At 37.9% G+C, this 27,094-nt stretch overlaps 1 protein-coding gene across 3 annotated transcripts; it reads right to left on the bottom strand.

Moving 5' to 3' along the window:
- On the bottom strand, nucleotides 1-27,094 carry DYNLT5 (dynein light chain Tctex-type family member 5). 3 transcript variants are annotated; one of them, XM_077892225.1, is made up of 7 exons: nucleotides 26,944-27,094; nucleotides 24,768-24,899; nucleotides 13,418-13,509; nucleotides 7,190-7,314; nucleotides 5,912-6,111; nucleotides 4,222-4,318; nucleotides 1-1,176 (listed from the first exon to the last, which is right to left on the bottom strand). In XM_077892225.1, the coding sequence occupies exons 2-6, from the start codon at nucleotides 24,881-24,883 to the stop codon at nucleotides 4,234-4,236; spliced, it is 618 nt and encodes a 205-aa protein (XP_077748351.1). In that variant the 5' UTR covers nucleotides 24,884-24,899; nucleotides 26,944-27,094; the 3' UTR covers nucleotides 1-1,176; nucleotides 4,222-4,233. The 3 variants fall into 3 exon arrangements, with proteins under 3 accessions (XP_077748351.1, XP_077748350.1, XP_077748352.1); XM_077892224.1 differs by lacking the exon at nucleotides 1-1,176 and adding an exon at nucleotides 3,421-3,576; XM_077892226.1 differs by lacking the exon at nucleotides 1-1,176 and adding an exon at nucleotides 3,421-3,576 and having other exon boundaries at nucleotides 4,222-6,111; nucleotides 26,944-27,092.

The following is a 27,094-nucleotide window of genomic DNA, read 5'->3' as shown; positions in this document are numbered from 1 at the left end:
TTTTCCTTACTCTCTCATACAAATTTCCTTACTATTTCTCATACAAATTTTTTAAATGATTTCCCAGCACCTCCCACGTAAATCAGGCTGTGTATTCTGTCCTTTTGGTAGTTAGATGATCCATCCTCCTTGTTGTCTGTGGGAAACAACAATTTTCCTTTTTTGATTACAGATGGAAAGTGAAGCTTAATGCTTCCCATACTGGTTATACTGGTTTCATCCTTGCAAAGTAGGGAAATAACCTAGTGGGTGGGTGGAGAATCACAAGTTTCAAGTTTTGTCCTGTATGGAGGGTGGAGGGGGTGGGAGTTGTGTACCATAGTTAAACTAGTGATGAAAGAAACTGAGGAGAAATTACAGGAAACTTTAATCAGATACTTAACATATTTAAGCTTCAATAAACCTTAAAGTACTATTCTAGTATGTGCTCATGCATGTGAAGAAGGGATGAGAACATATAAGTTCAAATAGACTCTAAGGAAAAAATAAGTAGCAATAAGTAAAAACATTAAACGAAAGTAAGAAAGTACTGAAGTATATCTGACTGGAAGTATAAAAACAGGCAGAGATTAGCAAAAAGAAGCTAAATTTGGGGAAAAATAGGATTTTATAATAAATGTGGACTTGAGAAGTTATCTGACACTTAAAGATGGCAGTGGCAGATGATTAAGACTTTGAACAGAAAGGAACCAAGCAATCTAGGGTATTACATTATGGTGGGAACAGAAATTGCTAAAACATATGCTCAATTCTTTAGGAAAACAGGATTTGCAGGAAGCAATTGGATGCCCAGAGTGAAGGTCTATGATAGGCCAGACATTTTACATGTATACTGTCTTCAGCGCAAGAACATGAATGGTGGTCATTGATGACTGATCAATAACAAGTAGTGATCATCATTATAATCATTTTTACCTTTGAAAAAACTGAGGCTCAGGACATTGGCTACTTTACCCAAAGTTGCACAGCTACCAAAAGTTGAAAGCTAAAACGAGTATTTGTCTTCAAATCTGTGCTTAAAACAAAACAGGGACGCCTGGGTGGCTCAGTTGGTTAAGTGTGTGCCTTCAGCTCTGGTCATGACCCCAGGATCCTGAGATTGAGCCCCACATCAGGCTCCCTGCTCAGCAAGCCAACGCTTCTCTCTCTCCCTCTGCTGCTCCCTCTGCTTGTGCTCTGTCAAAGAAATAAATAAAATCTTTAAAACAAAACAAAAGAGAAAAAAAAAAAAACTTCAAACAAAAAACAACTACATCACATTGCTGCTCAAAAGAAATGAATTCAGAAGAGAGCTGAGGTGGAATGGGACTGAAGAAATGTGTGGCAGATTTGGCCTGGACCACCACTTCCACTGTTTGTGAAAGCATCATTGGTGGGGGATGTGAACAGATTGCAGGAGGGTAAGGTGGGAGTAGCAGAGGTGGTGAGTGCAGGCCACTACCTTAAGAATTCCGAGAATACAAAAGCATAGTAAATTATCAGTAACTATCTAATACTGACTTTTCTTGATGCATTTTTTATAATATCTAGAAAGACAGGTCAAGTAATGGTCCCAACAAGGCAAGGGTTCATTCTCTAAAATCCTAGGTTTAAAAGTCCTCATTTCTCAACTGTTGTTTTTTAAATCACTCCCTAGGCTGGATAATTCTCAACAGTTTTAAAAAAATCAATGAGTTGAAGTAGCGCTTAATTTCCCAGCACATAATCCATTGGAATCCTATTACATTTTCTTTAAAGTTGTTCTATTAACAATGACAACAGACAACAACATTGTTACTTCCACTCAAGATGCTAATGTATTTTTGAGAGGATCTTTTCTTTCTTATGATGTCTGGCAACAGAAATGGTCATACAGAAATTTTTAACAGCAAAAATATAAAGAAATAAAAGCATCATTTAATTTGGGTTTTGAGGGAAATTTTTTGTATTGATTCTGGGGAAGGGTTTCCTGCTGACATGTCCCAACTTAACTGAATTTTCAGTAATTTGCTATTAGTACTCACTATACTTGCTGCTGCTGCTGCTGCTAATGAATATTTTATACAGCAGGAGGAAGATGTTAGGTTTCAATTTGGATGACTGCCAAGTCGAAATCTCTCACCTTGATGTAGCTCAGCTCCAGCCCCACTTTTTCAGCTGCCTCGGGCTATTTCCATCTAAACGTCCCATTATAAATTCAACAAGTGAAAAAGTGAGTTTAGTATTTTCATCCTCAAATTCTTCCTTGCTGACTTCTTTATTTTTGCTACCAGGACCATTGATCTAGTTGTCCAGACTCAAACTTTCAACTATAATCAGGGGAGCTACTATTGATTGAGGCTTTCCCATCTGTTAAATGCTTAGCAAACATGTATTTTTTTTTTTTCTTTTAGCAAGCAAGGCTGCACCTCCAAGCCCCTCCTGGGCCTCCCTTAGAGTCAGCATTGGGCTCCAGCCTGCCACCGTCTGCCAATCTAAAACTCTGTGATACCAGCATTATCACTACTCTGCTTTAAGATGAGGAAGCTTCAGCCCAAGTGAGTTTTGTCTTTATTTAAGATCACTTAACTAACTAGTGACTAGGACAGCAGGACTTAGACCTGAGATTGCAAACATCCCCAGAGCCACTTTGTCCTGTTGCCTGAGTCACCTCCAACTCTTCCTTCCCCTCTGTCTGGTCATGAAGACTATCCCTAAAATGTTCCATACAACTGTCCTCTCCTTTCCATCACTCAGTTCAGCCTCTCATTACCTCTTCCTTCTCCTGGGGTCTTCCCATTCTTTATTGACAGATTCATTTTCTTAAAGAGTTATTTCACAATGAACTGAATGAAAAGCCTTCAATGATTATGCATGATCTGAATGTGGCTTTCTTGCCCAGACATTCAGTTTACCATCCATGGACCCTTCCAGTCTTAGTTCTAACTATTGATCTTCATGAACACTGTGTTTTATCCAGTCTAGACTTCTTCCTGTACTCCGAACTCCTCTGTCTGTTGAAATCCTACTTTGCAACTTCTTAGTCTAGGTAAATGCTACTTCCTTCATGAAGCCTTCTCTGATTCCCTTAAGCACATTAAGATATTCTGGACTTTTCTTATGAAAACATATTCTAGCCTGTACTGTGGTTACTTGTGTACTTATCATCCCTATAGGATCCCAGTTCCTCTAGAGTTAAATTGTGTGTTACTATTATCTCTGTTGTGGAGGTTAGGTAGCAGACTGTAATCGTTGCATGTGATTTTGCTTGAAAAGTTAAAATGTGTTCAATTTTATTGTTAGGTACTGTCAGGATATGTGGTCCACAGACTCAAGGTGTTTTGAGTCTAGTAGGGAAAACAAAATTGTCATTCACAAATTACCTAGAGAACAAACAGGAGACTGACTGATTAGAGATTAAAGCAAAGAGGTAACAGGAAGGAAGAACTGGACGGAGAAGGATTTAGGGAAAAGGCAAGACCAGAGTTTAATGCTGAAAAGTGAAGAAAGTCACTAAAAGTGGAAGGGGGTGTTTGTGTAGGGAAAAGCATGACTGAGGGCTCCGTGATGAGGGCTGGCATGGCAGGTCTGGCAACAAGGAGGTCACTTTAGGAACACCTATTGGGAAGGCAAAATACTAGGTAAGTTCAGGGTGTCTCAAAGTAAAACAATTCCCTCATATTTACTGAGTCATTTCTTTTTTTAAAAAAATTTTATTTTTAAAACTGAGTTATAATTGATATAACATCCTGTAAGTTTAAGGTATACAATGTGTCGACCTGCTACATTTGTATTTTATGTTTTGATTGCTTCCATGGTGTTAGCTGATGCATCCATCAAAATTTCCTATCATAAGGCTTTTTGTGATAACCAGCATCCTTCCAAGTTAGCTGCAATTAGTGAGACTTTACTGTATGGTCTTATGCTGCTCTTTAATTGCTGTAATTCATCATTGACTGTCTGAATTACAGTACATGGCAATATGCTGTTTAACTGCTTCCTTTTTTTGCTTTTTAACTACCATCATTTTTTAAGGTTTTGATTCCTAACACAGCCTAGGACAGATGGTAAGAAATTATCTCATGGATGAGACTTTAAGACCAAAAAAATAAAGCCATTTTTATAATGGACTCTCCACGTACTAAGGAATTTTCTCCATTCTGATTTACTTGTGCAAAATTGCAATACGATTTCCCTTGCTATTGCTCCAAGAGGGGTGATGTTTGCAAATGTGTAATGAAAATATGCAGCTCATTTACTTACTGTACTTATGATCTAATCCAGATTCAGAACTGGCCTACGGAGATTGACAAATACTGGTTGCGATGAATTATTACACAGACACATTCCCACGAAAGCACTAATAGAAAACATAATGAAAATTCACTAATTCATGTTGAAAAGCTACCTTAAGGGCCACGACAAACAGAAGGCAAGGGATTTTAAAAGTATACATTTTTCAATTTTTTTTAGTATAAGTTTTGGGGAAAATAAGACATCAATACATTTTAAAAACTATAGAGCATTGACTGCTTTCTCATTTGCAAAATTCTTTTTGATATGAATTACACATAATTTTTTTCCTTAGGGCTATAGCATTGCTAATTTTCTCCACATGTGTACAATTTGTCTTTGACCTTTAACAAATGTCCTCTGGGCAGTTCACTTACCAGCCAGAAACAACACCTCAGCATCATTTTATATGCACACAAAGGGTTGAAAGCTCCGTAAAAATAAATGATCCATGGTACAAGCTACATTAACCAGCAGAATAATAAGCAATTTCAGCCCTGTAAATTTCAGTGCCATCCATTCAAAACTGCACTGGGTCACTTTAGCATTCAATTCATAGGAACAGAATAATAAATACACGTTTTATTTGTTAAGATGCCAGCTTTATATTTTGTGTAAAAGTTTGTTAGCCAAGGAAAGCCTATTTAAAGGCACATCAGGCAGTGTATATTTAAAAGCAGTGTCTCTCTCCAATACATGATTTTAAGCGTTACAGATACATTTACTATTAAACATCATGTATATTTAATACGGCAATGTCTACTGCAGTGCCTTAAAAGCCTTTGTTCACTTTATAGTTTCCATTACTGGAGAGCCAACATTCAGTTCTCCCACAATTTTGTAAAGTGCAGGCAACCCACAAGAGCTGCTAGTTTTAGCTAGCAGCCCTGTGGGACTACAATAATTGTTATGAAATCATTAATTCTACCTCAGCAGTTTCAACTGTCAGGTACATGTAACAATAATTGCAGTTAATGAATGCTGCTCAATTTATTAAGTACAAAATGAAAACCAGTATTCTTTTATATGCAGCACTGAGACACATTAACATTTATCATTTGTGTATACCGTGTTGAATATTCTTCTGTCCTTTATTGGCCAGGGTACATAGTCACTTTTTCTTAAACTTTTCTTCATTAAAAAAAAAAACCACACACAGAGGAAATTTTCACTCTCTATATAAAGAGTAATTAAAATAATTAGTACCAATAGTAATATTAAATTAGAAATCATGTATATGAAAAACAATCCAGCAGAACCAATACTTAGTTCTTCCTTTGGATAAACAAGAGTCTTTCTTGTGCCACCTTTCCCTCCCTCAGTTCTTTGAAGAGCATTAAAAAGTTCAAAAATTCCAGTTGTTTGAAATATTAATGTTGTTTTCTTCTCTCTCTCTCTCTTTTAAAGATTTGTTTATTCATGATAGACAGAGAGAGAGAGAGGCAGAGACACAGGCAGAGGGAGAAGCAGGCTCCATGCTGGAAGCCCGACACGGGACTTGATCCTGGGAATCCAGGATCACGCCCTGGGCCAAAGGCAGGTGCCAAACCACTAAACCACCCAGGGATCCCCCGTTGTTTCCTTCTCAAACTTTTGGGCAGTAAAGCTTTTGTGTACATAGATACAGCTTATTTCTTGATTTAAGAAAGTAAGAACTCACTCAAAGTAAACTGCATAGACACTTGCAAGAGCAAAGAGAGAAGAATTTCTGAAAACATAAGATGAAAAGGTATCACTTTTAGGATCCCAGAGGCATCTGCTTCCAATAAGAATGCTCTGACTATTCAGTTGTCCAATGTGAACAATCACAATTAGCTTATACCGTGGAATCATCAGGTCCTTCACCTGGGTTTTAATAACCTAGAAATGAAAAGAAAAACAACAAAAAGGTCCTCACTTAGCCACACTGAAACTTAGGAGTCTATCTTTGTCATTAATATGGTGGATTTAAGAAAATCACATGATGTGTTGTAGATATTTTCAGTAATTATAGAAACTTAACTATGATTTCCTTTAAGCACTGTTCTCATGAGATAGGATATTTAAGGAGAAAATTATAGCACCAGCAATAAATCTACATTTCCAAAGACACATGGAAAAACTATAATCCAGAGAACAGGACTTAAAGGATTTATCACATTCTTTGAAAATCTATGTTAAGATGGCTTCCCTTCAAAGAATGTTGGCATGAGAATTATGCCACGTTGTTTATGTCTAATTAAGGGATCACACGTCTGGTCTCCTGTAATATGACTAATCATGAATGTTTATTAAAGAATTTGTTATAGAGAATTAAGTAAAGAAAAGCTAATGGAGTGCCAGCACTTTAGTTGATAAAAATAGAAATGTATTTAAAGGCCACAATATCTATATTTGATGCACTCCAAGAAATTACCTTGAAGAAGAGAAAATGATCATTAAAATATATCTTTGACAGTAAGTTTTTTATTTTTATTTTTATTTATTTATTTATTTTATAAATATCTTTTTTTAAATTTTTTTTATTTATGATAGTCACAGAGAGAGAGAGAGAGAGAGGCAGAGACACAGGCAGAGGGAGAAGCAGGCTCCATGCACTGGAAGCCCGATGTGGGATTCGATCCTGGGCCTCCAGGATCGCTCCCTGGGCCAAAGGCAGGTGCCAAACCGCTGTGCCACCCAGGGATCCCCGACAGCAAGTTTTTTTAATAAATGGAACAGTTATAAACATTTTTTAAACAAAATGCCTGCAAAATGATACACATAATGGTTGTTTTAGACAAAGGCTTTTTATACACACACACATACACAGAATATGACCTAATAAATATTTTCATAAAATATAAATTAACATTTTTTCTACTACTGAAAATTAATTGCCTTCATCAAAAAAGTAGGGGGTTGTCCTTTTAGCAATATTCTAGTTTTAGTGAACTCTTCAGTCAAATCACACATATACCTCAGAAATCGTTTTAGTCATCTGTCTGCAGAGCTCTGGTTCATATTGTTCTTCTTGTAGATAGTTAGTTAAGATATCTTTCAGGATATGATTGACAATGACCACAGGAAAATGTTTGGTAGGACCTGAAAATACAGATGAAATTTCTAAGTAATTTCAAATGACATCCACCCACCCATAGGCTAATCAAAGGAGAACTGAATCATGGAGAGACATTTAATCTTCTGGGTGGTCCTATTTAAGGGAAAAAAATAGTCCTAATTAGGCTTCCAGTTAGGTTTTCTGGCAGAGGACCAGAAGACAACATGCTCATCCATTTACTAGGCTACCTAAAGAGTGTATTCAGTACCATTGAGGTTTGATATTGAAAGTATTAATGACTTACTGTAAAATGGTAACATTTTTCTAACTGACTCCCAGCTCTTTATCTCCCCCTTCAATCTATGTATATCACACTACAACTGGAAGGGTCCCTCTAAAACCCAGATCTGGCCATGATATTTCCCTTAGCAAAGTCTAAGGTTCAGTACCTCTAGCCCTTTCACCGCCTGCCATAGCTCTCTATGTAGATGCTGTTCCATCTACATAGAGAGTTGTCTTTTAAGGGATGTTTGTGTCCATCTGAGAAATACCCACTCATGTTTCACAGCCAGCTCTAATGTCTTCTTCTCCAGGAAGCCTTTCTCCTCTCTTCAGGTTAAAAAAAAAATCATTCCTTTCTTTTTGGTACTCCCAGTACCCTGGGTCCCCATTGTTCCCAATCTCCCAGATCATAGCCAAAACATTTCTGCTTTTCTTCCTAGTGAAATGGTAAGCTAGGTCATATTTTATCTACCTCAGAGTCTAATATACAATGCTAAAAGCATAGGAAATATTTAATGTATGATTTTTAAATTTCAAATAGAAGTAAACATTTTAGAGGTAATGATCATAGTACATATAACAACTACTTTTACTGAGCTTTTTCTACATGTCATGTACTGTGATCATTATGTATTTATTACCTTACAGAATCTTCCAATAAATCTTTGGGGTGAATTTTACTATTCTTTCCATTTTATACATGGGAAAGCAGAGGTTTAAATACATTCAGTGACTTGTTCAGAATCACACAGTGGCAGAGTGGGATGTACTTCTTGTTTTATCTGACTTGAGAGCTTATATCCTTAACCACATTTAGTGTTCAGGACATAAAGTTTCAGATGGATCTTCTTTATCCAACATCCCAGGAATCTTCCCTGTACTTCCAGGGAATATTAACCTCATCATCATTCTGTCATTATACAGCATGTACATGTGCCCAGAGCCTGGGATATAGCGACTCAATCATTTGCTGAGTTGATACGGATAAAGGAATGAGATCAAGAATTACATCCGATTCTATTTTAACAGTCATCAGTATCTTTTAAGTGTTTATTTTTAATCACTGTATCAGAGTCTAAAGAAATACATGGCACACTAAAAGCAGGACAATTCCAGGAGGATTTAATAAAGAGACTCCTTAGGAAGTTCTGAGCAGGATGTAGGACCAAAGGATGGTGCAGTATCCCTTGGCTAGTGGATTGAGGGTGTTACCTCCCACTCCAGGCTTGATGGACCTGAAAAGGGAACTCTTACTAGATCCAGAAGAAGCACGTGGAAAGGGCTCCCTTGAAAGAAGCTACACCCTGTAGGTGAGTTAGGTCAGCCTCCTGGAGCTCAATATATAGTATTTGTATTCTGATGATTATATAAGAATTGTTCAATTAAATCAGCCTGGGGAATGAATCTGGATAGGTAAGGGAGAGACACCTGATCTGATCGGTATTTTGATTAACCCCAATATTTAGTTAGCAAGAAATCTACATTCTATAGGACAGACAAGCAGTTATAAAAACGGTAGGCTTGTAGGTTTATAACTCCAGCTTGGTCCTGACGGCTCCTCTTTCATGGGGTCAATGTATGTACCTACAAGCCTCTGTGGCTCTTTTACATTTTCATTTGCATAAGGCTAAATTTGAGGGTGATTTCCCCTTTCTATTCAAGAAATTTAAAGATGATACAATTGACTTGAACTAAATTAAGTACATTACATATGTTCTAACTATATCTTTCTGGTTTTCACTCCTTCCTGCCAAGCAAGCATATTGCATATACCTTGGCCTACATCACTCACATGGAACTTAATTTGGCCACATAGCTTGTATGCATTGCTCCCTTCAGCAAATAGTGAATTCCCTCAATATTTATCTGTTTAGTACTCCTCTCTGTCATTTGGGAACAGCAACTTGCCTCCTAGGAAGATGAGTTTTCCATCTCTAACCAGATGGTTCTTTAGGATCTACCATCACCTCCTTGAGCCCAAGTCCAGGTTATTGTAGATTGGCCCAGGAGTGGCACTTGCCCACAAGCCAGACCACTTAGAATCCTTTCTCAGAATTTTGATTTTAAACCGAAACTAGGAATAAAAAGCCAACCTCTTTATGGTGATAAAAGTTATGACATGTGATGCTGAGGAACTGCAGAAGGCCATGATTCTCACCATGGAGAGGAAGCCAGGCCACAATGAGAGAAGGAGGCCCACACCCAGTTTAGTGCTGGAAACACAGAATCTTGGTTGCACTTGAGTCTCTGTTTCCAGTAGCCCCTACTGTTTAGCTGTACCAATGTCCTTTCTGCACTTGACTGTGTGTATGTGTATGTTTTTTAAAATTTCATTTACCAGATCCTATTTTGAAGATATTTTGAAATATCATCATGGACTCTTTTTTTTTTTTTTTTTCATTTGTTTTGTGACTTCTCCCCTGTGCAGCCAGAATCATCCCTTGCCTTGCTCATGCTGGGATGCTGAGATGCAAAGACAGAGAAAAAAATGAATGTTCAGCTTTTGACTTCCCAAATGAGATCCGTAATCTACTATCAAAGTCAACTAATGGGAATGGCAGAACTTTTTTCTATTTCTTTTTTTTTTCTTTTTGAGTGGATTTTTTTTCTTTAGGAGGAAAAGATATTTTTAGAAATCAAAAAGCCAAGATCTGAAGAAAGGTTGGGATAAAAAAAGAAAGGAGAGGAAAAGAAAAATAGGAAAAAGGAAAGAAAAAAAAGACTTGTCACAAAAATAGATTTAAGGTACAATAAATAAATATTTGGTTATTGAATTTGTGTGTCAGCTTCCTCAAATTGGGGTAATAATAAGAATTATCGCATATTGTTTTTGTTAGGATTAAATGAGGCAAAATATTCAAAATGTTTAGAATAGTGCTGCCATGCACAACTCCCCCACCCCTCAAGACACACACTCATTAGGTATTTATTATTATTAGTGTTGTTGTTATGGTTGGCCGCCTCATTTTGAGGGAGGAGATGGACATTGTTCTTGCTGAGAAGGTAGCAAGGTTGGGTGAGGGTATAAGTAGGAAGGCAATGAGACCTCCGCAGTCAGGAAGGACCTCAGGGGGTGGAGTGAGGTCAGGGTGGAGAGCTTGACAGTTTCTGTCCATGAGAGCATCTGATGACAGTGCCTAATCATCCTATGGAAGCTGAGCTCAAATGATGTCTCTCTCTCTTTCTTCTCTCCAATTTCCCGTTCTACTTTTGTTATGTTGTCTACATTCTCAGGCAGGCTGTCTCACTGTGGCAGCAAAAATAGCCACCAATATAGGTCTTATCTGACTTCCTGCTTACTGTCAGTGTTTTTAAAGAATCAGATACTTCTTTAACCATTGCTCCAGAAAAAGTCCTGTGGAGAACTCATTCCGTAATTCATAGGAAATTATACTGGATGTCACAAAAGGCCTTTTTATCTTAGTGATTTAAAGTGAAATCTTAGATTCAGTCACATTGAGAAACTAACATAATGAACGAGGAAGTAATTTAAATGCATTCCTTCATTTAGTTCTCACAAAATCCCTATGATGTATGGACTATTATCCATTCTTACAGATAAAGAAACTGAGAGTCAAGGGTGCTGATACCTTGCTCAAACATTATTTACTTAGGAATTGGCAAGACTAGTATTCAAATTCAGACATCCTGGATCTTACATCTTGTATTTTTCTCTATACTCATGTTTTAATAATTAATTAATGAGAAAATATAAATGGTGTTTTATTATAAGAAATATACTTTGATTTTCCCATTCCCTGTTCTTTTTTATTAATTATACTTATGTTTCATCTCATTCTGGCTATAATTACCCAGATACAGGGAGGACAAACATACTAAACATTTAAAATGCTTTTATATGATGCAAATATTATTGCATAGAATTGGAAAAAATAAAGACAATAATGCTGATTGACAGGTTCCCCCCACAGTCTTTTGGGAAGTATTGCATTGTGTAGATATGAGAAAATCTTTACCAAAGGTCTACAGAGTACCTTTCAGATGCAAAATAATCTCAGAAACAAGTAGAAGTGGAAATACATTTTTGTTTGAGTATTAAAAGATGGCTAGTTGAATGCTTAAGAAATGGATTGTCAAGCATAAAAGACTTTAATCATAAAGGAATAATTCACATGACTTTTTGTAAGAAAATATGGGAAATACTTTATACTAAGCTATTTCTAACATTGCTTTTCTAACTTGGTTCAACACTCAGTACTTCTTAAATTGATAAGATGATTTAGTTTATTTAAGGAAATAAGTTATGAAAGTACATGCTTATGAAGAAGAAACACAGGACTTCATATTTCAACTCCTTTATCTTATCAAAATCTGTTTCAAACCCTTTCAGCATGCAGAGCCCAATGTCATAGGTATTGAATGGTTAAAATCTTTTAGTTCTAAGTGGAGGAAAACCTGACCCAAACCTACCTTGTCTAATGAAAAGTCTAAGAGCAGATAGGTGTATTTAGGACTCAAATAATTACATTAGGATTTGGTTCTCTCTTGGTCTCAAGCTTCATATATTGGAGCAAGATGGCAAAGGGTGCTATACCACTACTTCTTTCAGGTTTCAGAGACTAATAAGCTTCTTCAACAGCTCAAACAACATTTTCTAAGTTGAATCTCAAACGTTTTGATTAGCTTGATGTATCAAACAGTCATATGCTATCCCAGAATTGATCACTGTTATATCTCTGAAACTAGTGTCAGCTTTAGCAGGATACTAATGGATCAAAAGTGGTAATGATGGCAGTAGCAGGCTTCCCCAAAGGAAACTGAGTAAGGTTACCAGAAGGAGTAGAAGATTACACTGGAGGGCAGGAATATTAGTTGTCTACCCCAGCCACTGTGAAAATACCAGTAGACTGACTAATTATGGAGCCTCAAAATCCATGTAGTCTTGGGAATTACTGTAGAAAACTGGCTACAAGGCCTAATGGGATGCACTGATGGTTGTAATTTTCTTGAATTTTACTGGCTACAGATGGAACCACTCTGGCCCATAGAGTCCTTCCTTTGGTCATTGGTAAGTCTCTGTGGGATTTCTATATAGCAATAATTATATATAGTGGGCAGATAATAGTGGGCAGGTACACATTTAGAGAAAATAAGTCATTCTATGAGAAAACATGAATGGGAAAAGGTATTCACTGTGGACTCCATCTGGGAGCATAGGGGCAGGTGCAAAGATCTTTGTTTTCAAAGACCCAAAGCCTCAGCGGAAAGGGATAAACACTCTGTCAACAAGGGACCAGAAATCATTTGCTTTTGCTTTGAAGGCTTTTTCTCCACCTATCAACAACATTAGTTGGGTTTGCGGTATAAAACTTAAATGCATATCTCTTCATTTAATTGAACATAGATAAAATTATTCTACAGGATGACCCAGAAATATCCAGAAATAAACTTCTTAGTTCAGTAATACACAATACACATCAGTGCTGCCAATGAATTGCTTGATATTTAGGAAACGCTGATAAAGAAAAGTAAGCAATTTGATCCCATCTTGCAGAGGAAGAAATTAAAACCACATCAAAACACTTAATTAAGATCTATTATATTGTGCTAATATTGAAGATAATGCCATGTTATCAGATATTATTTTAAGTTAATAATGAGATCAGAAGTTTAAAATAAGGGGCTATCTGGGTGGCTCAGTTGGTTGAGTGGCCAACTATTGATTTTGCTCAGGTCATGATCTTGGGGTCATGAGACTGAGCCCCATGGTGAGCTTCATGTGCTCAGTTCGGAGTCTGCTTGAGATCCTCTCTCCCACTTCCTCTGCCCCTCCCCCACACTCTAAATAAATAAATAAAACCTTTAAAAAAGTTTAAAATAGAAATGAGTGATAAAATAACACACCCAACTGATAGGTGTTTTCCATCTGAACTGTAAGGCAAGAGGCATCATCCCACTGGCTAGGTTCATCCATATAAGAGACAGTACTGGTGGAGCTAAAAGGAAGGAAGAAAACAAATTTCAATAGTTATAATAAAAATAACAAAACACATTGCTGCTTTCAGCAAAAATGTTACAAAGGCAAAGTTTCTCTAATATTTCAAGCAACTCTCAGGTAAATAGGCCGGTGTCCTAAGTCTAAAACATTTTAGAGATGCAACCATCAGGATACCTGGGTGGCTCAGCAGTTGAGTGTCTGCCTTCGGCTCTAGGCGTGATCTCAGGGTCTGGGATTGAGTCTAGTATTGGACTCCTTGCCTGCTTCTCCCTCTGCCTCTGTCTCTGCCTCTTTCTCTTTCTCTCTCTATCTCTCATGAATAAATAGATAAAAATCTTAAAAAAAAAAAAAAGAGAGAACAATGGAACCATCAGGGCCTAGAGAAATTACATGGAGTAGGTCTCAATATAGTGGTTGAAGCCCAGGAAGTCCAAGGCATCTGATGACTCAGAAAGTGTCCATGGGCTGGTCTGTCTTTGTGGTAACAGAATACATGCTTCAAAGGCCATTGCCAATGGCATGTCTACCACAATGCAAAGGTTCTCTCCTCAAAACCAACAAAAGGGACTAGGGAATATAGGAGGAAGCTTAAAAAAAAAAATATATATATGGCATATTATGCTTTATAAAAGTTCACTCTTATACATACCACACAAAATCCCCTTAACAGAAAAAAGGAAAACAAGAAACTCACCTACATGGTGAGAGAAACCACAATTCACCCAATTATCATAAATCACTAGTATCCATCACCCTTTTCAATACTAAGAAAGGGTTTTGGCTTGGTTACCAAGGCAATATAAGCTTATCCAGGTGCTGAACCAGAGACCCAAACAAGGAGGAACCCCCAGTGTACCTCCAGCACCATTTAATTCAGCTTAGTTCAGAGGAAATTCAACTGTCACTAATGAGTCTCAGCTCTAACCCCACCTGTGAAAATGGAAGTTAAGACAGATGTCATTTCAAAGGAGATACTACAATAGTGTGTGTGTTTGTGTGTGCATGTGTGGTGATGTGTGTTTCTGAGTGACCACTTTTCTAAGCAGGCTATGTTTTTGCCTTCATTAAATGACAGATATGTTCTTAATCTTTGGCAATTTTTTTTCTCTGCAAGGAGATTAAAATACTTAGTTTTCAGCTGTTTGGGATTAGTAAACTTTTTGCAAATGATATTTTAAGAAAATCACAGATAATCTGTTTTAAAAATCCTTAATACAATTTGTATAATAAATTAAGGTTTACCCACCCATCCCAAGAAATTGATGCAAGTAATTATGGCTGCATTTTCACGATAGATTTCTGGATTAGTGATTTAGTTTGCATTCTTGTAACACCTGCTTTTCTCAGTTTTCTGCTGCCCTTTGAAGTAGCAACCAACCTGTTGGGCTACATTGGCTGCAGGTGTTGTGGGCAGTACCCACAGAAGATGATTGCTTCTGCTCAGAAAACCCCATGTTGCAAAAGCCCCCTGATTTGAAGATAAACCAATCTTTCCTGATTTTATATGTGCTACTTTTCACTTTGCAAAAACGCTTTTCATCAAATATCTCATTTTACCTTCACAAGACTCTCTTAAGTACACAAGTTATTATTCTACCCATTTCAGAGATAAAAAGGAACGAAGCAAAGGGCTTAATGCCGTACGTGTAGGAAAGGCACACTTGGATTTCAAATATCCTATTTACTTTCCAGTAACAAAGTCTCATATACGGTCATTTCTGACAGAACAAAAACAGGGATGATGACTATTTGAAATAATTAATGACTGCATTTGAAACTCAGAGCAAGTGTTAATAAAAACCCAATTTCTTTCTTACTGAACACCATATTAAAAACTCAGAGAAGTAGTATTGGTACGAAACTCAACATAGCATAAGTTGGAGGTCTCAGACAAAAAAACAAATGAAGCTTTTTTTACAAATAGTCCTCACTATTGCTTTGTTCCATGTTACTGAGAAATTGATCATCAGTGCAGTACCGTTTATCAGTATGAAACTGGAAAGTGTCATAAGGGCAGTTTTAAAAACCCACTGGCTAAAGATAGGTCTGCAAACAGAAGGTGCTGCAAACTAATTTCTAAGGGCAGCCTGGGTGGCTCAGCGGTTTAGCCCCACCTTCAGCCCAGGGCCTGATCCTGGAGACCCAGGATCGAGTCCCACGTCGGGCTCCCTACATGAAGCCTGCTTCTCCCTCTGCCTGTGTCTCTGCCTCTCTCTCTCTCTATCATGAATGAATAAATAAGATCTTTAAAAAAATAAAAACTTAACTGAAGGCAATTTCATTCAGTGCCTTTTCTTTTCCACAGTAATCGTGTAAACAGTACATGTTCATTGTAAAAAGTTTGAAACATAAAAAAGTATAAAGACTAAAGTAGGGCAGCCCTGGTGGCGCAGCGGTTTAGCGCCGCCTGCAGCCTGGGGCCTGATCCTGGAAACCTAGGATGGAGTCCCGTGTCGGGCTCTTGCATGGAGTCTGCTTCTCCCTCCTCCACTGTCTCTGCCTCTCTCTCTCTCTCTTTGTCTATCATAAATAAATAAATAAATCTTAAAAAAAAAAAGACTAAAGTAAAACTACACAAAAAAATTACTAACCCCAGTGGTTACCTAACCACTGGTAACATTACAAAAATCTAAAAATCTTTTTAGACAGGATTTTGCACATGGGAGCGTAAGATAGATTGTGGCTCTTTTTTTTCTTTACTCAAAAAAGTATCATGGATGACTTCCTATGTTGATAAATAGTAATCTATTACTATTTTAAATATTTAACATTAATATTTTAAATATCAAGATTAAATTAAATATTAACATTTAATATTTTAAATATCAAGACAGTATTTAATATATTAACATATTATGTTTTATTTACAGACTTGTTCTCCTGGTCATTCTAGGCTGTTTCCAAAATGCTACTGTTGTGGAGAAAGCTGTAATAAACATCATGGCAGGAACTGCCTGCCATTCTCTCCATCTTCCTTGGTAACAGAACTCTAAATTTGTGGGGATATTTCTCTCTACACTAAAGACAAATTCTTGGATTTCTTTGGTGCTATTGTGGCCATGTGGCTTGTAAGCCGATGAGACGTTAAGTGGAAATTTTGGTTGAGATACTGAGAGAGTTTCCTCAAAAGAATGAATTCAATCAAGAGGATCCTGTTTATATCCTTGAGGACTGGAATGTGGATATGATGGCAAAGGTTCAGCAGCTATCTTGGGTTTTGAGATGACCTTATACATTACACATCAGGAAGAGAGAAGAAGGCTAGGTCTCTGAATTGCTTCCCTCCAAACTTCTTCTACATAAGAGAAAAATACATTTCTATTTTGTTTAAGTCACTACTTAAAAAATATTATTATAAGAAGCATTATATAATACTGATACAAATTCTAACTGATACAGAGTTTGCTACTTGGAAGTGGGATGTTGCAAGTACTGGAGAACAAAATGTGGAGTTAGTTTTGGGGAGAAGATAGGGCTTTGCAGAGTGATATTTCAGATATTTTGCTGTAACCTGGCATCCTTTCTCATGCAGAAGGAAAATATTCGGTTTGTCTATTGCCTTCTGTACCATGTATCTACTAAAACTATAACTTTGTGAAAAATTACAGAAAATTTTTACTTGTTAGTTTAAAAAAGATTCTGTTTATGGTATTTTTTTGAAACTAAGATCTATTTGCTCCCACATTAAATGAGAAAGTTTGGAAAAAGGAAGAGAGAAAAGACTGGGCTGAACAGAAAAAATAAAATATTTTTTCCTTGAAAAAAAGATGGAAGGAAGAGATAAAATATTAAAAATGCTTGCAATCTGGGTAGCTAACATTAAACCAGAATATGGGTTTGTAAATTTTTAGAAATAGGAGAAATTCTATATTTGAAAATGGGGAATGACCAACGGCAGTTCAGAATACTTTTGGAAAATAAGTAGGACATATTTCTTTTTTTTAATTTTTTTTTTTTTTAATTTACGATAGGCACACAGTGAGAGAGAGAGAGGCAGAGACACAGGCAGAGGGAGAAGCAGGCTCCATGCACCGGGAGCCTGACGTGGGATTCGATCCCGGGTCTCCAGGATCGCGCCCTGGGCCAAAGGCAGGCGCCAAACCGCTGCGCCACCCAGGGATCCCAGGACATATTTTCTATTGATAAATAGCTTTACTCAAGCCCTTTGAAACGTTTTTGGATAAAAAAAGCAATTTTATAATTTTAGTTATCAGTGCTGTATACACAGCAGAAAACATTTATTAGGTATATGTCACAACATTACAAGTGGCTACGTTTCAGTAGAATTATGACCAGATTTTCCAGTTTATAATAATCCTTCTAGAGAGATACACAATCTCATCACAAAGGGAATGCTGTAGTTGATCTTATTTCTTATTTCTTGATTTTATTGATCTTATTTCCTAAAGGTGAAAAATGCTCTTTGTATTTTGTCTGTCTATGTGTTTCATCAGTTATCGGAAGCTAGAAAGGAAAAAGATTCAATTAGCAAAATGTATCCAAGAGAGTTGTCAAGTTTTAGGAAGGAACGGAGATGAAAAGTGAACACAGGAAAGCTGAAGGTCTGGCAGAAATTATTGGTGAAAACAAGGAACAAATCAACCAATGCTATCCTGGGAGAAGAGTAACTATTTGTCACCCAATGCAAGTTTCAGTAATACTTGCAATCATGTGTCCTGCTGCGGAGGACACACATGGCATTAACCTGGATGCAGAAATAGCTGAAAGACAGTGGTCCACAAAAACAAAAGGAACCCTTCTATATTGTACCTGATTGACATTGGAAGCATCCATGCCAACCCAACAGTCTGTGCTCTGATCATGCAGGAAAGAGGAAAAAGAAAATTAGTGATGGAGTTGGAATACGTTTACTCTTTCATGATATTCAATCTCCTGAAAACCTCTTACAAAGGTACTTGCTGGTCATCCCTTTAATTACACAGAATAAACAAAGGATTGTCTTATTTTTATGACTGTTAGAGACAGTCGTAATTTCAATTAAGTCTCACCAGCCTCAATAACATGTAGTTATTATTGAGAATTTATTTTCAGTCATTTTCACAGACATTATTACTGAGATGTTTTGAAGCTGCAGTAAGAAATAATATTTGAATGCATAACTGCCTTTGAACCATTAATTTAGTAGATTAAGAAAGTCAAAATATCATCTCTTTCTTTTATTTATAACCATGAAATACCTGGAACTACCATATTTTGAATGGTATCATTTAAGCAGGTTTCACTCCTAAATCTACTAAAGTTATATGCTGCCTCCCAGTGGAGATATTTCAGGGCACACAGTGTAAAAAGATGGTATAGAACAGGGTGTATAGGTTTGGACTTTTGTTCTTTTGTTTTTCCCTCATTCTTTCAACAAATAATTATTGCTCACAATGGGCAAGCTGGTGATATGAAGAAAAATTAGATTCATTTGCTCAAGAAACAAGGTATTGAAAACAACATGAAATACGCATAAAGGCTCACTTATTTGAGAACTTTCTGCCTCAAAACATCCAAAGGATATTTTTATGAATGTTATGTTTAAGAGCAAAACCATACTAACTTTTCCCCTGTCAGCAGAAGGTGGCAGTTGCCTAGTAAGGTAATTTAGTTTTGTGGCCATCTAGTTTATAGTATTTTTTCTGGATTTTTATGTAGCTTTGAGATATTTTATTCACATCACTGGCCCCATTGCACCAGTAAGAGAAAGGTTATAATAGAAAGAAAGGTCAAGATACATCCTCATAAATGAAAGAGGAGAGAAAAATGACATGGCATGTGTTCTTCTAGGATATATTTTTCAAGAGCATGAATGATTCTGAAGGACAAAGGATAAATCCCACAACCTGTAAAAAATCTAGTTCTGATGTGATTGAAGATAAGCCATGGAAGGTGACTGATAAAATAGAATAATTTTGAGTATGTGGATAGAAAATCAGAGCATCTGAAACCACTGAACTAATGTTCACTCAAGAGAAGGTGAGGTCAAAGCCAAAGGCAGCTGATGAAAATTCTGTTGCAGCTCCTGGATGAATGGAAAGATTCATATATGATGTTTCCATGTATTCGTGGGTCTATTTCTGAAGTTCCTATGTGTTCCATTGGTCTGTTTCTCTATTCATGCACCTATGTGTTCCTGCATTTATTATCATTTTTACTTACTACAACTTTGTGGTATATCTTAATACTTGATTGCATTCCCAAGACAGTTTTTACAAAGATGCCAATGAAGGACTATGTATGAAATGTTCCACATGGCATGTGAAAGCCAATCTCGATGTTCATCCCTAGGGGAATGGATACAAACATATGTGATGATATATATTAAGAACTACTATGCCACAGCAAGAAGCAAAGAGCTAATCCATAGTTACACAAGTTAAAAAAATAAAAACGCTGAACAGATATATGAAATTGAGAAAATAAAATGAGATTTATAGCACAACACCATTTGTGTAAGTCAAAATCCTTGGTAAGTACTTGTTCCGTATTCTTTTATTAGATGGTCAGTCAGGTGTGGCACAAAAGGACACAGAGGAGAAAAAATAAAATAAAATAAAATAAAAAATAAAAAAAGAATTTAAAAAAAGGACACAGAGGAGGAGCCCAGGAAAACACAGCTGACTGTACTCACAGATCCCAGAGATAAGATACATGCCATGCCATGCAAGGCTATGTGGAAAGACACCAGAGTGTTATGACACACAGGACAGCAGCCAAGAAGAGATAAGGCTAGAGCCTTTATTGGGGTTTCTGAGGAAAAGGCAAAACTGGGCACGGGAAGCCATTCAAGACTAGCTAGTCTGAGTAATTACAGTGGGCCTGGTACTTGGCTCTGGGCCAGTTAAGGCAGAGGAATATTGCATGCTACGTGTTGGGGGGCACGTAGAGGGAAGCTGGCTCTGAGTTGTATAGTTTGCATGTATATCTCAGGCATGTTTCCTGATGAGACATTGGCTAGCTTCAAGAATTAGCTAGACCTGGGAGGGGCATCTCTCCCCAGCCAGAAAGTATTTTTTAAATGTCAAAACAGCATAATACACAGAAAATTACAGTACTTAAATATGTGTATTCTTGTAGCATGTGTAGTGCTGTGTATATGAGAGTGGGTGCCTTTTGAGAGTTGGGAGTGAAGTGTGGAAGGGGAAGAAAAGGAACAATCAGGTGGACACCAGGGGCCTCACCCACATTGGGGATGACACTGTGCTATGAGATGAGGAAAATTTTTAACTCTGTTCCCTAGAGAAATAAGATAATAAATGAGATAACTGAAGATCATAAAAGTATCTTCTCTACTTAACCCACAGGATTTTTATGAGAATCATATGGGTATTGTATGTGAAACCGTCTCATAACCTATCAAATACAACATAATATGAGTTTTTACTGTGGTTTAATTTCAGACGATGGTAATTTCAGTTTTCTCAAGTTTCTCTCTCTTTGAAGGGGGGAAGCTGTATCTCATCTAGGTCTTTCAGGGGCTTTAATTTTATTTAGATCACAAAAGAACTTATCAAAATTAGGAAACAGATCAGGAAACATCATTTTTAAACTGCACATAAGCAGCTCACGGTAGTATAGGTTGAAATCATTGGATAAATTCATCACACTGAAAATTACTTGTTCACTACCTATCCCACCAGATTACAAACTCCCCAAGACCAGGGATTATTTCTTTGCGGTTCACCCCCCAGCATAATGCCTGGAATATACTCATTGGTCAATAAATATTTATCTCAAATGAAGTCATGAATTCAGGATTTTCCTTTTTGCAGAAAAAAAATTACCAGGTGGCTTTCAGTTTACTTGAAAAATGACCTTCTACAGAGTAAAACTCTATAGTTAGTTACCTTTACATGCCTAACATGTGACACAATAATTGGCACAGAGTAGTTCAGTAAACCTTGAATAAATGAGTAAGTGAAAGAATATAGTATGGCCTAACGAGTGTGTTAGATACCACCAGTGTGGTTTAAGTAGAGAGCTGTGGGATCCGTACTCTAAGTTCTTGTTATACAACATTGCTGTAATTTTGGTTTGAGACAAAAGAGAGACTCTTTATTCTCCAACCTTAGGCTTGACCTACTAGTTGAATTACTGTTATTTTCTACTTACAGAGAAAATAAACCTGGCTCGCATGTCACATTATCCTGGGAAAGTAACTTAACCTCAGGCTTCTGTTTCCATTTTAAGAACATGAGAGAAGCACATCTGTTCAAATACTGTTTGAAGGCTGCCAAAGGCTGAGCTTCCAAAAGAAAGATGTCACTGTCAATACCTGCTCTTACTCACAGATGGGAAACAAAAGGTTCAGGTGAATGAATAGAAGAGCTTCATTAACATAGGTTACACATAGATAGCCAATTTTCAAAGAATGAGAATACTTGTCTATACACAAAAGCCCATTTTGCCACTTGCTAATTCTGTGGCTTTGGAACATCAACCTTTCTAGGCTTCTGTTTCTTCATTTGTAAAATGGGGACGACAATAGCATCTATTTTAGAGAGCAGGATCAGCCAACATTTCTGTAAAATGCTAGATAGCAAATATTTTGGCTTAGTGGGTCCTATGGTTTCTATTGCAACCGTTCTACTCTATAGTGAAGCAGCCAGAGACAATACACACATGAATAGGTGTGGCTGTGTTCCAATAAAAGTTAATTGATGGATACTTAGATTTGCATTTTTATTAATACTCACATGACAAAAATATTATTAAATTTTTTTCAACCATGTAAAAACCATACTTAGCTAGGGGACCATACAAAAATAGGGGTAGTTTGGACCTGGCCCTTGATCCATAGTTTGTCACCCACTACTACAGAGCTTCTGTGAGACTTAAATAAGGTCATGGTGAGGGCTCAATAAATATGAGCTACTTTCAGCCTTATTTCTATCAATTATTTAAGTGAAAAAGCAAATAAAATTCAAACTTGTAGACTAAGTATGATGACAACTAGAAAGGTATGAAAAGAAATATGCTGACATGCTAACAGTTATTATCCTGGGAGAGTAAGATCCAGCTTAAGACATTTCATCTTTTAAAAATAAAACATAAAAATTATATTACAATGAAAACATAATTTAAATAAAAAAGATCCAGCCTTAAAAACAGTTAATAGTAATTATACCGAGTATAAATGCAATCTTCCATTCATAATTCAGAAGTCATTTTAGATATCCATTATGCCCAGGGATCAATCTTAAGAATTTGCTACTACTGTAAAGCAATGTAGACATAGAAACCAAGACTGGAGGGCTAAATCTATGCCAATGAGAAGTGCTCATCTCATCGATGAGAAGCCCCAGAAGTGACTTTCCAAGTATGTCTATCTACTCTTCTTTGCCTTCCTTATCAGTGTGTTTACTGCTGTAAAGGCAAATAAGTTCACAATCTAACAAGAAAAGACAGACAAGAAAACAGCCTAGTATAGTAGCATGTAGAAGAGAAGAGCAGCAGGAACAGAAAAGAACATCTAACCTAGCCCAGAAGTGGAAGTGGTTGTAGTTGAGTAGTTTAGAGAGAGCTTCCTAGAAAGGTGGAGCTGGACCTAATCCTGGAGGAGGAGAAGGAGGAGAAGGAAGCCAAAGTGTAAGAAGAACATTCCAGACAAGGGTACCCCATGGGAAAGCAACATGGCAGCTTGGCTGGAAACAAGACAAAGCACTGAGGATTATAAATCTGCAAACTGAGTATGGCCAGAGACTAGGATGGAAGTAGGCTAATGGAGAACACAGCGCTGGAGAAGTAGGCAGATATCCCTGGGCCCTATATGCTTTACTCATGATTTAGGACCATCCTAGTCACTAAATTATTCCTTGACCTCTAAGCCTCAGTTATTTCATGGTAAAATGGTGAGGATGAGGTCTTCCTAGTAGGATTAATGCTGGGGATATTAAATGACAGAATGTATTTGGTCCTCAGTAAATTTCAGGATAGGTTTTATACAATTGAAACTGATCTACTAAAAAAAAGAAAAAGAAAAAAAAAAAGAAACTGATCTACTAAAAAAATATTTTAAATACTTTTCAAGAGAAAGGTATATGCTTTCCCATAAAACTCTGAAATTTCAAAACAATGCCACTGACTGATAACCACTGAGCTTTCAGAATTATTCTGCTAGCTCATTTCATGAAGCAGAACCATTTGCACAGTCCAGTCCCAGACAGTGCTGAAGACCTTGAAAATAAGTAGGAGCTAGCTTGAGGAGAGAGCCTCCCAAATGGCCTCTGTACTGAAGGGTACTTGGAAGCTGGTCGTTTGCTTTCTAAGAAAAAAAAAAAAATTCAGGTAGAGGATCCATTCTGAATGTTTTGATAGTCCGAATTTCTAACTGTGAAATACATCAATGAAATTATCACTTAAATGTATCTGTTAGTGAAAAATCTATCCTCACGTGTTGGTAATACAATTTCTGTATTTTTGTTACTTTTAATTTGTATTTATTATATTTCATCAATTAAAAAAGAAAGCTAATTATTCAAATTTAGCTGTGGTGTTCTGATTCTATATGACTTTCTCATATGCTTTAGAAGGGATGATGTAAAATGAAAATGAGGCAACTAAGAATGACAGTTTAGTCTTCAGATGAGAGCAGGTTTTTTTTTTTTATAACCACAGGAACATGATTTATGTCAGACTATTGTTATAAATATTTTCTTGGAAAAAGTTGAATTTAAGCTAACAATTATTATTGAATAATTTTTAAAGGAACTTTATCTTTTTTTTTTTTTTTTGAACTTTACCTTTAAATATTGGAAATAGTAGCCAAAATGGCTTAGGGTCAGAAGTAAAAGTTGCAGAGGTTAATTTTTCTCCCAGTTTTACTTCTGACATTAGCTGGGATTGCTACTCCTTTACATTTTCTATCTGTAAAAGAGAGAGATTGTATTTGTAATCCACAAATGATCAGATTATGAAACAAAATCTATGTATTTATATGATCCTGAGGAGAAGCATTTATATGATACTAAGGAGACACAAAAGAAGTAGGTAGTCTACACTGCACATGGCATTTCTTTGGGGTAGATGATTTTTGGGGGATGCTATTTGAAATAGTAAAAAATGTTGCTGGAATCAATATACCACTTAGATTTTCTCACTCTCCTTTTTTTTTTTCATTTTTAAAATATAGCCCCAAAAGATGACTTAAAATATTCCACTTGCCCATTTTCTCCCTTTTTATATTCCAAAGGAACACTATGCACTGGTTCATTCAATAGCTGAATTTAGGTTATTAGATATTCAGTTACTCACTTTTTGGTATAACCATGAAGTTCCTTCTGCCGGAATTCACGACCACTCAGAGAAGACACACTCCTCCTTTTCCTTACTGAATGAGCCATCCTGTCTTTAGCAATGTCTGACATCATCCTAACCTATGGAAAACTTTTGTAAAACAGCAGACAAAAGATCTGAAAGCATTTTAGTTAACGTTAACACCAAGACTCATTCTAGATTAAAAAAACATAATTCTTCTATCATTTTTGAATGGGAAAGTGCAGTTTCCTTAATAGTGATTTTTAGTGTATGTTGTCATTCTGGACAGTATAATTGGAAACACGAAAGCTGATAACTTTTGTCTGTGCAATAGTATATTAGTATAGTATAATTCACATAATCAGATATTAAGCTGCAGCAAAGATGGTTAATAGCAGAAGAGGTTTAGTCACTGAAAAAAGCCTTGTGTAGAAGAAAGATGTTACTTCACACCCAAAAGCAGTATTTTCTATTGCCCTTCCCTCCAAATTAATCTTGATAAAAGTTTGCTAATTAATATTTGTTGTTGATGCTTTATTTTAAAAATTAAAATCGTCTTCCCCAAAGGGTAGTTTTTTCAAGCAACAGTGATTTTCTTTGTAGAAAGCACACAAAATTTAACCTGTAACAACGTATTTTATTAGAAAGACCACTTCCTTCCAGCCAACGTTTGTCAAAAAGGTGGTAGTAGGAACAGACTTCCCAGAATTTAGGCTGTAGGTCTACTGCCCTATTGCCTATATACAAATTTAGACATTCATTTAAATTATTTTATAATCTGTAAATCTGAGAGCCCTAACAAGGAAACACTGTGCTAGACAGTAAAACAGAACTAAGACAGAGTCCCTGCCTTCAAGGAGCGGGAGTGGAGTCGGCAGGGCAGACAAGGACACGATCTAAAGTGTGGGGATCCCTGGGTGGCTCAGCAGTTTAGCGCCCCCTTCAGCCCAGGGCCTGATCCTGGAGACCAGGGATCGAGTGCCACGTCCGGCTCCCTGCATGGAGCCTGCTTCTCCCTCTGCCCGTGTCTCTCCCTCTCTCTCCCTCTCTCTGTGTATCTCATGAATAAATAAATTAAAAATCTTAAAAACAAAAACAAAAACAAAACCTCTGTGTGATAAGTGTCAGGTAGAGAAGAGCAAAGGGCACATGGAGGGCACATGGAATGGCAGAGGTACCGTGTGTTGGAAGGGAGGCACTGAGGGTGTGTGTGTGATTCTGTGCCTGTGTGTGATTGTGGCTCTGTGTGAGAGTGACCGGAATGTCACATTCCTGTGTGTGTGTGTGTGTGTGTGTCTGTGGGTGAATGCCTGGGTAGGCACAAGTGTGTCCCCATGAGTGTGTGGGGCTGCATGTTTGAGCGTCTGTGTACATGGATGTGTGTGTCTGGGGAACCTGTGTGGGCACCTGTGTGTATATGAATGATTATCTGTGCACCTAAATGGGTGTGTGCCTGTGTGTGTGTGTGTGTGTGTGTGTGTCTGTGCATGAGCCTTTGTGTGCCATGGGTCTGTGTACTGAATGTATGTGTGCACTTCGGTGTGTGTGCTTGGAGTATATTAGAGTCTATGAATGTGAGTGTCTGTCTGTGTATCTGTGTATGCGTGTGTGTATGTATAACGAGTGTGAGTGTCTATGTGAGTGTGTCTGTGTGTAGCAGGCACACTGTGCCTGATTAAGTGGGTCATCCAGGTTCTGATCCAAAGTAACCTAGGTAGACCTCAGTCTGCTCCCTGGTTTCCACAGGCCAGAGCTGGAACCTAGGGGTCCCGGGGTGTGGCCGCCAGGGCAGTCGGGCCTCAGGGACACTGCTGCTCCCCAGCACACCGGCTGGCCAGCTCTGCACAGGCCCTCACCCTAAAGCTCAGACACGCAGGAAGTCGGTGGTGGGGTGATGCGGGTGGTGTGCGGGGGGGGGGGGGGTGTGGGGGCTTGGGGGTGTGCGGTGGGGCGGGGCTGGCTGGGGGTGCAGTGAGCGGCCCGGGTACCAAAGGCCAGGATTCACTTGCAGTTCCCAAATCTGGGGCCACTGTTTCTTATTTGTTGGGGGGGGGTGGAGCAGGGTTGGGAGAGGTCGAGGCCCAGTAGACGCGCCATTCCTTACCCCAGGGCCGTCCCCCCTCGAACCCGCTGTGTCTCCCAGCCCGCGGCGCCGCGGGGAGCGCGCACTTACCTGCAGCGGCGCGGGGCGGGCGGCGGGGCCTGGGGGGGCCTCGGGGCCTCGGGGTCTCGGGGTCTCGGGGGTCTCGGCGCGCGGCTCTCCCGCTGCAGGAGCCCGCGGCGCTGGCGAGGCCCCCTCCCGCGCCTCCTCCGCCCGCCGCCGC

Source organism: Canis aureus, chromosome 3, assembly GCF_053574225.1.
Source record: "Canis aureus isolate CA01 chromosome 3, VMU_Caureus_v.1.0, whole genome shotgun sequence".
Lineage (NCBI taxonomy): Eukaryota > Metazoa > Chordata > Mammalia > Carnivora > Canidae > Canis > Canis aureus.
The sequence above is the reverse complement of the archived record's forward strand: the minus strand, read 5'-3'. Positions and strand labels throughout refer to the sequence as shown.

What these genes read in the sequence shown, in the direction of transcription:
- DYNLT5 (XM_077892225.1), bottom strand. Translation starts at nt 24,883, where the DNA reads ATGATGTCAGACATTGCTAAAGACAGGATGGCTCATTCAGTAAGGAAA. An exon ending in CTTCATGGTTATACCAAAAA is followed by an intron (nt 13,510 to 24,767) that starts GTGAGTAACTGA and finishes CCTTCCTTTTAG; the next exon opens with CTCCACCAGTACTGTCTCTT. An exon ending in GTCTATGCAGTTTACTTTGA is followed by an intron (nt 4,319 to 5,911) that starts GTGAGTTCTTAC and finishes GTTTTCTATTAG; the next exon opens with TGCTTTCGTGGGAATGTGTC.